General features: G+C 37.6%; 1 protein-coding gene across 1 annotated transcript in view; it reads left to right on the top strand.

The window, feature by feature from the left end:
* Positions 1-17,003, top strand: part of LOC108778273 (tetraspanin-9-like) — a 50,361-nt gene extending 33,358 nt beyond the window's left edge. The window contains exons 3-6 of the mRNA XM_018545404.1: positions 1,383-1,490; positions 6,030-6,167; positions 7,494-7,585; positions 16,814-17,003. Coding sequence (XP_018400906.1) covers positions 1,383-1,490; positions 6,030-6,167; positions 7,494-7,585; positions 16,814-17,003 — 528 coding nt within the window. The remainder of the gene's footprint in view (positions 1-1,382; positions 1,491-6,029; positions 6,168-7,493; positions 7,586-16,813) is intronic.
* Positions 17,004-18,261: the final 1,258 nt, after the last annotated feature.

The raw sequence follows: 18,261 nt of genomic DNA, 5'->3' as shown, positions 1-18,261 counted from the left end.
TTGCAGCAAATGGTTTGCATTCTTTACACGCGTTCTGATATTATTTTTATATATGTGCATATCAATAATATAAGAATAGATAGCTTCTTTTTTCGTAATAAGTTCAAACTCAACTTGAAATGGATATAATTCGAGACCGCGTTAACCAGCCTAATTCGCAAAAGGCCATAACTCGAAATTCGTGGTATCTGAACAGCACGAAGTGCGATCGACAGTCTCTTGTAAAATTGACAGCTGAAGCTGCCCATCACAGGGAACGCAAAACTCGAGCGTTTGATTTAACCAAGCGTTACGATCGCGCTATAACGGAGCAATGGAAATTTGTCAAAAGCGAGTTGCAAGTTGTAACCTCCTCTCGAATCCGGCGACATCGATCGAAACGGTAATAGCTCCGCTCTGTTTCTTTCTTTATCATTCGCCGTTCTTTGTACGTTTCTTCCTCCCTTGGCGACTATACTCGAATCTTTTCGCTACGATTCCCCCCCTTTCCCCTCCTTACTGAAAAACCCATTTATCTGTGCACGAGTGCCCCTGTGTCGCTGATAAACCGAACCACCGGCAATCCCGATGAATATAAATCCAATTGCTGTACCGACGTATTATCCTAGCTATATTTTTAACAGCGTGATAAACAGTCACGTTACGGTGAAAATCCCCAGAAATTTCTACGTTTGGATCGCACTAGCGATCGCGATGCTTTGAGCATCGACATACAAAGCGATCGTACCATGCAAATAATTGTTCCTGTGCACGTGTTCCTGTATCGGAACGTTTAAAAAAAGCGTTTCTTACATTTGTTTACATCCACTCTCGCCAATCTCTTTATGGTTACATTAAACAGCGAAAATTAATTATTACTAGTATATTAATAAATTATGAAATGTAAAAAATATTAATTAAATAATTAAACGTAGTAATTAAACGTAATAATTAAAAGTATAACCAATTCTTTTACTGTTAAGTGAGCCGTTTAATGCCTTAATATTATTCTTTTTTCTATTTCTTGTTTGTTTAAATAAACACGTTACTTGATAGGAAATAATAAAAGAGGAAACCAACAGAAATAACATATTTATTTTTCATTGGAATTAAAATTAAAATTTTTATTGAAGTTATGTAGAATACATATATAACTTAGAAATATAACCATTGATATGTGTTTTTCAAATAATATTTTTAAAAGATGAGTTGCTGTTATAAAGAACGTTACTGAAAACGTTATTCTCTGCAGATAACTTTTATTATGCAAATCTGTATTGTTATTTTATATTTATTTACATTATTTCCATTAATGTGTGTTTTTTTTAATTAATATTGTATTATATATGTAACATATGTATATTTTATTATATAAAAATAACTACTAAATATATACATTTCAGATGATGATAATGCTGTGCATGAGTATCATCTTTTTAATCTGCGGCGCTACCCATGGAATCATATATCGTCAATCACATCTCTTTTTCCAAGAATTTGCATCAGCGCAAGTGAGTACGAATATATAAATTAGATGATAAACGCCTACGCATTGCGACACAATAAATTGGCAGTGTAGGTCAATATATTTTTTTTTTGTAGAGTGCGATAATAAAATATGTGTATATATATATATATATGTACATGTATTTTAATCTTATTCTCTCTTTCAGTTCTATTTGCACTACCTTAATACCGAAAAATCCCCGGGATTTTCAATCGCTTATAATCCTGGAAACGAGTAATGCCGTGACATTTTCATCATGGAAAAATCAATATCAAATTGCTCAAATATTCCTCCCTCCCCCTCCCCATTTATCAGACTCTTAGTACGCTGTAGACATTTAGCTTCTTACCGTACAAGTAGTTTGTATAAGAATATATTACGAAAGCTTAATAATGTTTAATGACGTTTTTCAAAGTAATTCGACAAAATTGTTAATGCAAAAGAATCTTAAGAATCTTTGAGAAAACAACGAGCAGGAACATGGCCAGGTAAATTCCTCTTTCGTTGCAATATACGTTTTCATTACGCTTGCTTGCTGGAGAGTCTAGGAGCCTAGGCATTCTCTTGCTTGCACTTCCGGTTCAACAGGCATTAAGATGAGTATCGTTGACATCGTTTCAGCCTAGAGACGTTGCGCCCGGCTCGTAAGGTAGAAACTTAACGAACAAGACAAAACCGAGGGTTTTAGCAGGAAAACGTGGGAAGGGGAGGGGAAAAAAGAAGAACGCTGGGCTCCCTTTCTGATGTATCTTCCGAAGGAAAGTTCTGCTCGTTACGGGAACGTTCGCGAAGCGAAGTCGTGATTTATTCGCTCAAATATATATGTCACGCTCTTCTATCGGGAAGTTCGTAAAACTTCAAAGAGCTTTCATTATTTATCGAAACTTGTAATTTGTGGAGAAAGAAAGAAAGTTAGTTGATTGATGAATACGCGTAGACATATATTCGCAAAAGAGTAAAAGGATGGATTAATTTGTAAAAGCGAAAAATATCCATTGTTAAGTTCAATTAATATCGATATCCTCCCCGATGCTACTCAGGCATATTAATTAGCGCAGGATGAATGTATCGAGCTCAGTCCTTTGATGAGAGTAACTGTACGCATAGCTCCTGCTGTGAATTATAACCATAGTGCTCCTTGCAGCTACTTTTTACGCTTTTTACGCTTCGTTATTAAATTACGAGTACTACTTTATCTCTCATATCATCTATATCCGTTGCTTTACAATATTGTAATATCTTCGATTATATCGCGTTATTTATTATTGACGTGATTATTCTTCTACGTGCAGCGCGATGCTTCTAACAATTTGTGCACAAAGAATAATTAATTTAGTGTCGCAAGTTTGCTCGCGACACTTGATTTTAACCCTTTCGCCGTACATAGGTTCCACTAAAGTGCACTTACACCATACACTGAAGTTTCCACTCGCGCCTGTATATAAACTTATTTACGACTGTGTCTCGAATATAGGAGGACGTAGTATTTATTTACCCTCTAGTGTGTTTTCAAAATGTGCTTTTTATTATTCTCCTATAAAATATTTGAATTAAAATATATCAATTATTGCTGTCAACAGCACAATTCTTTTTCTAAAAAATTGTTTAAGTTCCGTAACAAGGTATATTGTAAGTTCATATTTATAGATAGTAGGGTATAAATAAATAATTTTTCGTGCGGTTATAATTTATGTCTCGACAATGTAAATTTTGATATTGACAATTTCCTTAGATTAGATAGTTTAGATTTGAACCGATAGAGTGGTATTAAATCATATTTATAAATAAGATTTAAAAAATATATATATAATTTCTTGAAATTATAATTTTTTAAGCAGGTATTAAAGTTATATTGTGCCTGTGAATAATATTTGCACCTCGTATAACCCTTTGTGGTCTTAAGCTGAGATATTTAGAATATACTTGCCAAAATATCTTGAATATCCCAGATTACAACCGCAAAGAGTTAATACCGGGTTCTATTACAAACAGCAGTGCAAGGGCTTTCATCCAAGTCACGTAAGCATTCCGCATAAAATACAAACTAGAGTTATTTTCTCGACTAAAAAATTCCCTGATGTCATAATATTAAAACATATTTGTACGCGTAATATTTTCACGCGAGATGTCTTTTCTGGAGAAAAAGCCTGCTTGTGTTTGGGAAACACGTCGTCCGGACGCGAGCTAAATTCTCTAAATGAAGAAGATCTGATTTATACCACTTTATCTCTCGTTCGTGCGTCCCGGACGACGAGAGAATTAAACTCGACATACGCTCGTCGTCGTGGTCCAACAGAAAGTCGTAGATCGGGGCGTCTGTCGACGATAGCAGTGGGGTCCGTCGACGACACGCGGAAACGACGGAAACGGGTGCAACGGCGTTAGCCTCGTTAGCGTCACCGGCTGCGCGAACCTACAGCAAACTTTCCACGAGAATAATCTCGTTTCTGCTTTCCCAGTGCTGTGCAACTTTCGTCTTTGTGGCGTCAAAAGCGCGCGTCTCCGCGCGCGATTTCGAGAAACGATAATAAGAGTGCTGGTCAATTAGCGGGATATATCAGCTGTGCCCCGTAAGGTTTAAGAAAATAGGCGGGCAGGATGTGAGTGAAGTGCGAGTTAAAAAGGAGTGGACGGGAAAACGAAGCGATGGCGCGAGTTAAAAGTTTCGGAACGTCGGGTAATTTGTATTCATATTACGGCACATTGGAGAGAGGGCGGATATGTAAGGGTGAATTTTCGTCGACCAACAACTTCGGAAGCGCGCCCATGCCTTTCGCGTTTACGAGTCTTGGTACTTAAAAGCTCATTTCGCTGATTTGTAACGTCCGCGGCACGTTTGCGAAACTCGCGTGCTTAGCTTCACTGATATCAGTCGGCACGGGGGTGGAAAAGAGAAAGAACGACGAATACCATTCTTTCTCTCTCTCTTTCTGTCTCTCTTGCGTTCGTGAAAGGTCTTGAATATTATGAAACGCCGCCACAAACGAGCGAAGCTCATACTTCGTTCTTGACGCCGGCGATTAATATCATCGTTGCTAGCAGCGCTTTGCGTGGGAGCAAAGTGCCGCCCTCGTAATTAGATAATATTGAAAAAGTACTAAAACCGCAGATTACTTTGCGCTTAAGACATGCCATTATTATTAATAAGAAAACGTCTCTGACTTTAATTTAAATAAATTTTCATAAATATATAAAATGAAGAGAGAGAAATAATATTGATAACTTTCTTTTTCTTCGCGTTTAATCAATTTTTTAATGTTTTATCAAAAGGATTAAACGTATTTATCTGTGTAAACATTTTCTCGTGGATAATACAATGAGAAAAATTGTTACATATTTATAAAATGTTATTGTCATAAAAGATTGGAATTTATTTTTATTCCAAAATCAACAATAGTAATTTGTTTCAAAATTGTCTTACAAAGTAATTATGAAGATAGAAAATTTCACGCCGCATATATATGTCAAATATCTTAATTTTCACAATATTCACGAATTTAGTGAAACAGAAGCCTCGAAAATTATGAAGAGCTAGCGCGTCTAAGGCTTGTGCTTTGTTTCCACGATCGTCGATTAATATCGCAAAGGAACGGTATAACGCAGTGTAATTGAAAGATATTACGAAATTTGTGCATAATAATATGAAGCAGCGACAAAGATAATAGAAATCGCGAACTGAGCACGGTCAATTACTCGACGAAGAGTATTAAAATTGGTATGTCGCGTCGAGAACACTCGCATTTTGTAATTACGTATGATGTCGTGAGGATCGTGATAACTGCTAAAGACTCGCATCAACCGCGTAATATTGTTTACGAAATTTATTTATGTATTCCGTTCAACGGATGTAGTGTGACATAAATATAGAAATTATGGAAATTCATGAAAATCATAGCGAATTATGAAAGCGTTGGATACTGCAGGAAATTGTACACGTAAATCGCGCGACGGACAATGGATGGACAATGAATCGGACAGATATACCGTTACGATCACACAGTGATAGAAAGGCAGATGCTGGGCAAGCAATTCTCTCCGGGCTCAAATATCGATAACTACGACTAGATGAGAGTGCAGATTACGAGAATCCGATAGACAAGCGGAGCTACGGAATCGAAGTAGCTACAAAATTTTTAGCGGCACTCAGTGCTGACCGTAAAACTTGTACGTTTTAACCGCCACCAGTAAATTCCCAGGCATTTCGGATTTTCGGATTAGCCGTGAGACGGGTTTGTGGCGTATATATCCGTTTGTCCTTTCCCGACCACTACGCACCCCGCACACTGCCGAAAACAATTCGTTAAAAAAAGGAACGCGTATGTACATGCGTGACGGCTGTGAGCGCGCACCGTGAACGACACGCGAACGGAGGACACGAATTTTTTAACGTCGGAAGCGACGGACATCCGCAGGTGGCGTCGAATATTTCGCGGCTCGTTTCGAAGTGGGCGGAGTAGATTGCGGGTAGGAAGAACAATAGCAAACACACGCTGCACACGTATGTGCCGTACCCCGGGATTATTGTAACTTTGCCATTTTCCAGCAGGACAAGGGTTTATTAATATCGCAGCAGGAACGCGCAGCGCTTCCATTCGAGACACTGCGCGGACGGATTAATGCCGCGCTTACTTCTCGTTTACGAGATTACCCAAACTACTCGTCCGCCTGGGATTTAATGCAGGTACGTACCCTTCGTCTGCCGACGCGACGCTCTCCTACCGACAAATCCACCCCGAACCACTTTCGCGACGCGAACTTTGTGAATTCCGGGACCGGTTTTCGACCGCCCGTGACGGCGCCGTGAAAACATTTATCGACAAATTAATCCGTAGTAAATATCAGACTGTTACGGACGCTCGGATAGTAGTCAACAAGCTCCCTGGCAGTTTGCCGTTGTGAATCTGGTCCGCAGAGTCGGTATCGACCGGATAACGGTGTTTTTCAATTTACGCTAATTGCGCGCTTCGTAAACTCTGTTTACCGGTGACTTTCGGTTTCACGGCGTGCATCTTGTCGGCATGGATCTTCTTCCGCGTTAATTCCAGAATCTCATGCAATTTCTCAACTAATTTGAACAATTACGATAACGGAATTTATTTGGCTACGCTGTCTGCTTTTTTTTTCTTTTATGTCGCGTACAACTTTTTGTGTAGTACATGAGATATTTTTATAAACGATATTTCCAGCATATATTTCATTTTATATATATATATATATTATTATATATACACGGTTTTAAAATTTGTGTGATAAAATATTATATATAGAGATTCAATTTTTTTAATTTAAAACTTTTATGTGGGAATTCAATAGTGGTTATAATATTTTTTAAATCCTGGTTTAATATAAAAAATAATTTTTTCTTACCTGTGAAACTAATACATTTTACATCAATTAGTATACTATGATTTGTGCAATAGATTCTTGTTAAGCATGAAACATTTTATGCTTGCTTTGGGCATATAAAGGCATTTTCCTCTCTTTTTTTTACCTTTATTCATTTCATCTTGAAAATGCTTGTTAGAGACGATACTCGATTCGGCTTTTTCTTTATCAGAGATTCCAAGCGCTCTAAGCGAGTACATAGCACAATATAATTATAATTTTTGTAAATAAAAATTTTAAGATATTTTTATGAAATATCTTTATATTATAAAAAGATTGATCGCGCTTGGAGATGAAAATAAAATGCAGAGTTAATTTAATTTTCTTTTTATTGAATTTCTCTGATTTTATCAGTCAAAGCGTTAAAAATAAATGATTTCTGGATGTATTTTCGAATACTGTCAATACTATATCTCAATGCTGCTTTATAATATAATTTAAATAATTGTAACGGATGATTGACATTATCCATCTTCGATACTAAATGCTTTTTCCAATACTCGCGAGAGAAAATCCAACGTTCGCTTCCCTTTTATTTCGAGTATCTTGATTCGCAATTAATTTGTCTCTTATACGTATATAGTGTAACGTTGTAATGAAATCGTTTGTCGCGTATCGACAGACACGCCTGCAGTGTTGCGGAATTAACGATGCGAGTGACTGGACCAGATATCCTGGTTTGCCCGAGCTCCCTCAGTCCTGCTATTCCACGAGGTTCGTACACCCTAGAAACACCTCTGAGTGCTCGAGACGGCCGGCGGTAACGCAAGTTTCAGATTTAGTACCGAGAGTTGCCTCGAGGACTCGTCTGAGATGAGAATCCAACAAGCCCGCTAAGCGGCGTCCTGGTTTCTCTTTAAAGAAACTCTCCCGGTGCCACTTAATCGATCTCTACTCGGCTCTTCGGGTACGAGGGCGCTACGTTGCTCTTAGGTGAATCGCGTTGCTCGCCAAAATGCTGAAGCGACTTATAGACGATCCGATTTATCTCACCAGTCTGATGAGCAAGTTTCTTTAAAGCTTTGTAAACTGAAGAGATATTGTTCACGAAGATTTTACGTGTCGAAACACCTCGGATCATCTGCAAGGTTGACGAAATGAAGCCCGAGTGATACAAGAGCAGAAAATAATTCTCTTTAAAGGATAAAATCTATCTTACGATTGATTTTCTTTCCGCCGTACTTGAAATCAGAGTCGACGATGTATTAAACGAATGATCAAACTTTTAAACCGCACACGATGGAGTTCGCGCTCTTCAGAAATTGACGTCTGTCGATATCTTTTATCGCGTATAGAATCTCTTGCACCTTCGATATTTAACGTCGCTTCAAGTTCAATAAGCTTTATATCTAGGACTACATCTAGGGCGTGATGAGATTATGTCCATTTAAAAGTAACAGTAGACAAGTGTTATACCCTTGTCTGTCGTAATTGAAAAGCGACACACTACGAATGTGTTGAATTTCCGCAGCCGTCACAAGGGACGCAGTATATTTCGCTGTATTATAGAAAACTGGTAGGGGAAAGTTCGCGTTGTCCGTATCGCAACGTGTAACAGACGTCTGTTACCACACTTTTCGCATATTTTCGAGTTTCCAAAACGCTCGACGTTCCGTATCAACGGACGACATAAAGGGAAAAGAGATGGCTTTATCAGTCCGACAGCCCGTATCATGGTACGATTACGCGTACCTTACACCGGACATATATCTTGAGTCATTTATCGCGATCATTATTCTCATCCGGAAGGGAGGAACGGCCTATTGTGATAATGACGTCGAAGGCCTTTCATGGAGACCGACGGTAATGCAGGTACACGTGTCCCTTCGTCGAACGCGATGTTGTATGCTTAACAAACCACGTTTGGTCCTACGCTTGACAAACCGCGTGTACGGCCATAAATTGGTTTAAATATTGATTCTCATTTTAATGCGAAGCGAATTGCGCTGTGCAAATTATATCTGATTACATCATGTCGGATTTGTCGCCCGCAAGATACGCAGTGCGGTATTTACCGCGTTAATAATCGATACAGAATCTTGATTATTCTGTCTATATATTCTTTTGATTACCGATTTCATTCTTCATTCAGTATACTGGGAAACGAATAGTCGTGAATCGGAGAATAAGTCAATTACGAGCACCTACGCTCTAAATATCTTGGAGTGAAATTTCACTCCGAGCGGCGAGTTAAAATACAGCTTTCTCTTTTCCAAAAGTGGCTGTACTTTTACTCTCTTGAAGTGCGATTTCACTCTAAGAAATTTAGAGCGTACGATACGTTACGAAGAGTGTCACCGGCTGCTGGTGCAGTTTTTGCGGCCCCACCATGAAATTTACGAGTTCGTTGTCGACATTAAAAAAAGATACCTTCCACCAGAATTACGAGCGGAGTATAATCGCATGCTTATCGTCTTCGAGCAGCGCGGGCGATCTGGCAAGAAATATTGATTTTTACACTCACATTCTATCAATTGTCTTTACGTTACGTGAATAATCATTTCAAGTCGAAACTAAACCCATACCAGCGAGATCACACGTCCTGTGCTGTACCTTCGCCATATATATTTTTCATGAAAATGGAAAATCTACCATTCTCTCATGCTGTTCTACGTTTCTTTATATACATACATTTTTCATTCAAAGCAATATACGTCCGTTTTGCATTTTTCGCGGTCTATTTTATATAATATTTATAAAGAAATATTGGCGGGAAAGGAGAAACAAAAAAAAGTATATGCGTTCGATAGATAAATTTTTGATAAATGAAAATGTTTAATCTATCGAATGGATCAGTAAATTATAACATTTTCATGCTAATAAAAACATTTTAATTTAAGAAAAATTTAAGTAAATTATAATTTTTAGTAGTTATATTACGAAATTAGGTTAAATAATAGTTTTGTAAATTTAAAAATGGAAAGTTTTCTTGTTTCTCTCTCTTATTTAAGTGATTTATCTATTGATAGCAACGTTCTAATTAAAGACTATTAATTATTACAGAATCTCGTTCAAGCACTTGCAATATAATACGGAAAGAAGAAATTTTTTGTTACATTAATTGACTTTTTAGTTAACATAGGAGTTAACATAGGAATTTTGTTTAGTATAGAACTTTCTACGTATTATCGCAAAGCTCTGCAGTATACGTGATAATCCATTTTCAAAAAAAGTTCTTCCATTGTAATCGGCGAACCGTATTTTTTCAGTAACAACTTTTAGTACAGGAACAAGTTTTTGTTTTCCCATTCTTTTTTAACGTTACGTTTTTTTTCACAGATAAAGTTTTCTCACAGAAATATACTTTAATGTGTGGTTGTCAATCTAATTTTTATTTTAGCACACATTTGAATTTATTTCTGTTTAAAATATAATATATCTGTTTTAATTCTGCATAAGGAATAGAAAATAACTTTTTTTACATTTTATTTTTAAGTTCTTACTTATTATAAATCCTTCAGGCGATAAGTATGTACGTCAACGATTTTCAGATAAATTGGCAAAAAACTAAATTTACTTAAAATAATTTTAATTATAATATTAATATATGTTTAAATGCGGAAAATTTGCACAAGAAACTCAATTCACACGCTAGTTTATTCGAATATATATTTCGATTGTCGTCAAATCTGATTCCGTTCACTTTGTCTCGGTTAAAACTGATTTCTCGTTCAGGCAGCTATACCTATCGATCACAGTAAAGTAAACGCCGGTGTGTCTATCTAACAGACGGGAGATAGTAGCTATTAACGTAAAGGTATTATATCTCTTGTCGCGAAGATTAAGTTGCATCCGAACGAAATTGCCATTGTATATACGACGATCGAAAATGTTGTTTCCAACGCCAACGCATCTTTTCCCTATTAATAATTCCCACGGGGTACTTATGCTGAGTTCCAACGAGGCCGTGAGCAAGGAAATTTATTTTTATCTGTCGTACACAAAGAGAGAGAGAGAGAGAGAGAGAGAGAGCGTGCACACGTATCCGCGTATATGCGCATATGCGATGTCCGGCGGACAAACGAGGGTGCAAACAGGCCGGCGGAGGAGATCGATGCTGCACTCTCGCCGGCAAAACGTCACGCAACGTCGCTTATGCATATGACCCATGTTGGCAGAGAGAAAGAATGGCGGGAGGGAAGGAGAAAGAGACAGGTAGTGAAAAAAGAAAAAATGACAAAAAGGAAAAAGAGCGATCACCGCCAAGTCCGAAGCACGTTTTTCCATAGACGCGGTTTACGTCCTCTGTCGCAACGCAACGTCAATATTTTTATATCACCGATGCAACTGTCATATGCTATGCGTCGCGCGATTCTTTTCACGAGAGCAATGAGTAAGCGCATCGGGTCAGGTGGCATCTCGTCGATGCTGGAATTGATTCGAAAGTTAAGCCCCGCTTTCGTTGGCGGAGGAGAAGCATTGGAAAACGCGCCGTTGCGAGCGAATTTATCACGGGATGTTCTCGCGTGACTCTCGCGTCCTTCTGAAAATATCTAGTCCGTGTATCTCCGCTCTCCGTTTGTTTCCTCTTGCGCTGTTTTTGTGTGCAACGTACACGCGGTTTCTAGTATTTTTTTTTTATTGGCGCCCATGCACATCCGTCGCGTGGGAAATCCGGGGGCGACTCGCCGTGGCTTTTTTTTTTTTTTTCCGTCGCCGATACGTGACTGCAATCATGATATGATATTTATGCGATACGTTATGCCACATTACATTACGGTGTTTCCATTCGCGCGTAAAATGATTTAACTTTGATATATGAATGATGATTTCAATCGATATGTACGACTGTTATAATTGTTAGCCGTATACTCGCGTGTCGCTTGACAAATATTTCAATAAATTTTCGTTTCGTTCGTATATCAACGTTTCAAAAGAGCGCGAGTTTATACAGCAATGTAAATATTTAACTTTTTAGGAGCGAGAACGTTTTATCTCTACGGAGCTGCGTCGTACATTTTCATGCATTTGATCAAATGAGATGATATAACATGTAAAATAAAATCATTAATAACTTCGCTCTTTTAGTAATGAGCATGGTATAAACTATTCAAGATCATGGTATGGCCTATCGCGCATAATGGCGGAGGTCCCGTGATCTCGATCAATCGGAAATTGATCTCATTGCAGTATGAACGAGAGTTACGTGAATTTTTGTAAATGGATGCTCAAAACCTGATCGACTAACAGATTCCCTTACTACACTTCAACCCACTGCGCATCCATCGGAATGGGTGACCTTTTGGACAGTCTTTTTCGAAAATCTGTGAATTCCGCGAACATTTGTCCAAGCAAAGAACTTTACGTTTGTATTGACGAGCGAGGTCAATGCGACCATTGCGTGTATTCCGCGCTGCAGTATTCGTAAAGCTGCGAGAGAATCACGGATTTCCTACTCCGGGCATTTTATTCTTGCCGACGGGTGACCTGATGCCCGGATAGAGATGAGCACAGCAGCCGGAACTGCCATAACGTGCAGCGCGTTGATACTTCTTCCAAGATGAACTTTTCGCTACTCGCTCTGCCGTGAAATACACGAACTCACGGGGTCGCGACCACAGCTCGACATTGCGGTGTTATATTAAAACTTTCTGTCCGATAGATAATCTTATTAGGACTTTTAATTTTCGTTCAAAGAAATCACCGCGTCCTTTGTCCCAAAGTTTTTATTTAATATACGATCATCTACCGTAGAGTTCTCCCGAACTCAGCGACTTGCTTGAATTATTAGAATCTTAGGGTGTTCTCGAATAATACATTTCTCATGAGTGTTGATTCCTTTGGGGTTGATAACCTCGGAATTTCGGTTGCACTTTGCGTTTGCATAACGCGTCAACGTGTACGATTTATAATTTTTGTGTAGTAGTAGAGATAAAACACGCGATCTCTTGCGTGCTTCCGCTAATGCACGCGAAAAATTAGATTGTTCGTAATGTCGTTGCTCTGCCACGCTAAAACGCATTAAAACAACACCAAAAACGTTGCTTAAATATTCGTATATGATTGCAGTGGGATAAATTCGCGCGTCAGACGCAAAACCATCCAGACCATTTGCAAATTTATCTCATGTTCAGTAACAATTTTATTCATACGATTCAGTGAAATCAATCTGCAGATTGTGATAAAATACTTTAAAAATTTAATTATAATTAACGAATTAATTTGTAAATATCTTGCAAAGTTATGATTAAATAGATTTAATTTATATATTGAAATAAATTCTCACAACATTACAATACAAAAAGATTATAAAATAGGTATATAAAAGCATATGGACAACAATAAATACTTATAACAATATATAAATAATTATAGAATCACTCGAGATAATTGTAATTGGTCCATATTGATAATTATTTGAAAAGTATCAATCATTGTAATTTGTATGTTTATGAAACAACAATTCAACATGGTAATTTTTTGTAAAACACAAAAAAAAAGACAAATATAAATATTTTAACACTTTCAAATGATAGTTATTAAAACACGTGATATAAAATATGATAAGCAAAAATAGCAGTTTTCTTGAAAAATTTTCCAAGTAAGGACAGAGTCCAGACTTGTTACAAAATTTTCTACCGAAATTAATTTCCTGGATTCTGTAACATCTTATATATATATATATAACACTCTCTTTCGTGGCCGCTCGTGAGAAACGAGGCAGCTTCGTAAATCCTAAAACGCGGCGAAAAGTCGCCGCAACGACGTCACTGCGTCGCGTGCTGATACTCTTTCCGAAGTTTTCGCCTTGGCAAAATAGCCGGGGATGAAGCAACGCCCGGCGAGAGAAATTCACTGCCTTTCTCTCTCTCTGTAGTAGTACCGGTCCGGAAGTACAACCACGTCCCTTAAGCAACACGAACGGTTTCGTCGTTCCCTTTCCTTTTGGCTCTCTCGCTCTCTCTTCTCCTTGTCTTCTTGCACCCCAGCCCCGTAATTCCCCTTTAAGCTGCTGTGGGAGGTCCGTTCGCGTGTCACACGTAGCGCGAGGATGAATATACAAAGGCGCCTTAAGGAGACGCCGCCCGTACTGATGTTCTCGATATTCACGTGCACGTTCACGTACGATGCCGTCGTCGTTGGTACACGTGGACACGTTGGCACATACTTAACCGAGTGTATGTGCGAAAGCTTAGAGTTGCGCGTATGTGTGTGTGTGTGTGCGGGTTTTCCTCGGCAGGCTTACAGAAGACTACCGACTACACCGACCGCTGACGTCGCGAACAATGGGGCGATTAACGCGACGGGAATGTGGAAAAGCGGCGACGTCTTGCACGCCGATAATGGAAACGCCTGGCGGCTTGAAAGACGTGAAACGGGACGTGCTGCACCTGGACGGACGTTCAGCGGTTCAATGAGATTTTTGCCAGGTCGAGCGACGTTCTTTTTAGTGCTAAATTCGATTTTATCATAATGTTGATGATATATGGTAGAAAGTATAAAAGGTCTCAAATTTAAATTTTAGACGCTAAAGTGAAAATAATGAGACCTTATTCGTTAATAATTAAGTAAATTTCACATTTTATATACTAAATGGCAAAATGTATAGTTTATTGAATTAAAATTATTGCAGTTTATTGATTTAAAATAAAAATAAGAATAATGTTTTTATTCATATATTTTAATTTTTATATATTATTTATACTTAGCTGTATTCATAAAACTATTTAGCCGAACACACTGGACTAGGGGGTTTGATTACAGAAGATTATTTAATGCTAATAACCGAGAAAAGTACCTAATTATTATATTGTTCTCAAAAGAAAAGGCGAATGAGTGAATTATTGAGCCAAAAAATTCTATTTTGCGAGGTCGACTTGATCGTATCTTTCTGAGAGCGTAACAGTGGATTTTCCAAGCTGATGTAACTGTGGCATTATTGCCTCGAAAGATATTTCAACGTTACGATTGCCCTTTAACCCCGGTAGTATATATTTTCCGATTTTTGATACGTATCGCCTCAATAGCTTTTATCGCAAGATATCTTTGTGCACGTGAGTGTGTATTTTGCCCTTCTTTTATACTTTCGCCTCCGTTAAACACCTTTTGTATCTTCCTGAAGGGAAGTATTCCTCTTCTAATCTTAAGAGGAGATCGCAAGACGTATATAGAGAAACTTTCTTTGTCTTTTTCTAATTGAACGCGATGCAAAGAAAACATTTAGAGAAATCCTGGTAGAAATTTAATGTATTTTTTAAACAATTATTGGACAGTTCGTTAACTTCTGCCTGAGAAGTAAAACCACTTGAGATCCCAATCAAAATGTAACGCTTTGCGTGCAGTTACTGCATACAAAAGATATCCTGCAAAATTTGAACTCATTTACCGAACAAAAACAGAATAAAAATAGAGTACATATATATTACATTAATTAATTAGAATAATTTGGAGACGGTAGTGTCATGGCGTGAGATACTGTTTATTAATACTGGACAATAATTTGACAGACGTCTACAAGAATTGCACCAGAAAAGTTATTTCAGCCACTGAATAAAACAAGTCTTGTCCATTTTTTATTGTTGATATTGTTACAAATAATGAGAATACAATGGAATTAGACAGTAATAACTGAATGGGTGTCTAGGAAAATTACATATATTTCTACCAGGGGGAAAATCGAAAATGTTTATATTATTCCTTGCGTGACAGCTTCGTGACGCATTTCATTTTTGAATATTGTCAAATAGGATTGTGTTTCTCTTTCTGCAGAGAAAAGATAAAACTTTATTTAACACAGCGTAAGAAGCTGTAGAGTAAATTTATCTAAGTCAGTAATATTCATAAATTACTTCATACCTGTTAATTATTTTAGACGTAATCATCTAAGATCATCTTTTAACATTATGCAAAATTACGTTGACTGAAGATTCGTGGAAAGGATACGTAAATCCTGTCGACAACGCGTCGAAAAAAAAGAATCTAAATCATTCGCGATGTACCTATAAAAGTTTTCTATAGCTCCATTATTTTACTTGACATTAGCGCACGTTTTCAACTCATTAACGAACGTTAAATGTACCGTTAACAATGAAATAAGCTGTGAAGTAAAATAGGCAGTCGGTTCTTTCAAGAGATTCCGCCTTAATGCACCATAAACGAGGAAAGGTCGTGTCGAGGTCCTGGACAACGAGTTTTGCCCACACTTCCAGCCACATTTTCTTGAGAATTCCTCGTCATTTCGAATTTCGCGAATAAATCTTCGCCCGTCCTCGAGAGTGTACAGCGGCTATCGTGGCCGGAAACACTTGGAAACGGTCGTGGGAGAGGACGAGAGCAGCTTTTCCGCCAGAAAATTGAATTTCTTAGATAAGGTTCTTCATCCTCGCATTACAACCGAGACATCAAACGCGCCGCTACATTTTCTCTTTCGATCTCTCGCCAGTCTGATAATTACAGCGAGGAGCCATCGTATAATTTAAATCTGTTTCTTTTTTTCGTGAGAAAATAAATTATCGCGCGAAAAGCAAGATAAGGTATATGTTAGGACCCCTTGCGACATTACTACCGTTGATAACCGAAGGATACGCGACACACGAGAGGAACGACGTTTATTAATCGATGCTACGATGTCGTCACCTTTAAGCGTTAAAGCCTTTGCGCATCTTATTAATGTGGCACCGTGAGAGAATTAACAATAGACGCCTTCGTTGATTCTCTTCGTAATCCCGTTGCCTCTATCTTTTTGTAGGCGAGGAAGCGGGATAAAGTTGGGAATTTCTCATCAAATAGAGATGAGAAGGCTATACAATTGTCAAATCGGAAAACAAAGATGATAATTTGAATAGGTCAGAATGTAATAATTCAAATCACACGAATATTAATATTAGTCGCGTTATTTGCTCTTACGATATTATTTATGTATTTGTATTGCTATGTATTATCGTTATATTCTGTCGCGTTTCATTCGATATCTCCATGTCGAATACGTCTTTTATGCTTTAGTCTCGACGAAGATGGTAAGAGAAGTGTGTGGAAAACAGGCTGTCTCGACGCGATAACGTTGGATTTAGCCTGGATCATCGCGTATGTGGTGGGACTGTGTTTCATGTCGATTCCGTCACATATTCTGGCTGTTGTATCGGCGGGGATACTTTTACGGATCTCGAAACGAACATCGATCTCCAACGGCTGACATTCTTTCGCGATACACCGTAAATGCCGTGGCGATTTTTATTCGTTCGCGTTACATCTCTCAGTTCAATTCGCGACTCGGATTAATCAGGGAGTGACAACTTTCCTTAAATAAAACTTTTTCGTTAAACGTACTTGATTGTATATGCTACTTGTATCGTTGCATTCTATGAAAAATTAAAAGCTTCCTATTGCAATGGTATACAAATACATTTTACTTTGTTACACAAATACATTCATTTAAATTGATTATTATTAAATGATTTTATTTAGTTCATTTTTGCTCTGTGTCACAATTATGAACAATTAATTATATATTTACTGCTCTAATATTACAAAATTAAACAGAAAATATATGTTGTACGTAATGCTATTATTATATGTGTACCTATATAAAAAATAAATATTCGATTACGAATGTCCACATAAATATAATACGGCGTAAATTATTAATTCTTTCAAGGGTGTTTATTATTGTCTCTCGTTATAAAGTAGCGGCTAGTAATCTGTATTCTAAGCAAAAAGTTTCCCTAACTGTACATGGTTTTTGTAAGCGAGGAAGAAAATGGATGGGAGTGACGATAGGAAGAGAATAGAAGTTCTTATTGCTTCCGCTTTGCAAACCTAGTCGCCATGAAAGGGGAGGGGGGCGAATCCCTTAGGGAAAACGGGATGTTTCGTCGCGATAACAATGGTCAGACCACTTTGAACAGAACTATTCTCAATCGCGCCATACGTTATCGGATTGCCCTTTGTGATGATTCTGACCTATATGCTTCTGTTAGTATCACCTTTAGTAAAGATTCTCACTCGAAGTTTTAATGAAAATCAAACATGTGTGTAGAAAGTTGCAAAATGCTAGATTTGCGGGATTTTCGAATTAATTTTGCATTATTTTAGATGAAATCAGTAGAGTGTCCTTCTGTAAAAGAGCGTGTAAGATGAATTAATTCACAAATAATTTACTTACACTGTCGCATATACTTTGTATTACTCGCATTGTTATGTTAATTTCCCAAGAATTTACATACACAATATGCCATATGATTTACGATACTGAAAAGTTACCGTGTATAATTGGGGAAAGATTAATATTGAAATCCCCGAAATATGTTAATGTTTATTTTAATCATACCAATTTTCACATAAACAGCAGGGTCCATATTTTCTCTCCGAAATTCAGATTGCAAATTAACAAATTAAAATATTTATCATTTATCATTTATCACTTCTTTCCGTTTGACTAACTCGAAATAAAT

Source organism: Cyphomyrmex costatus, unplaced genomic scaffold (genome assembly GCF_001594065.2).
Source record: "Cyphomyrmex costatus isolate MS0001 unplaced genomic scaffold, Ccosl1.0 scaffold5, whole genome shotgun sequence".
NCBI classification, from domain to species: domain Eukaryota; kingdom Metazoa; phylum Arthropoda; class Insecta; order Hymenoptera; family Formicidae; genus Cyphomyrmex; species Cyphomyrmex costatus.
This window is presented reverse-complemented; position numbering and strand designations above follow the sequence as displayed.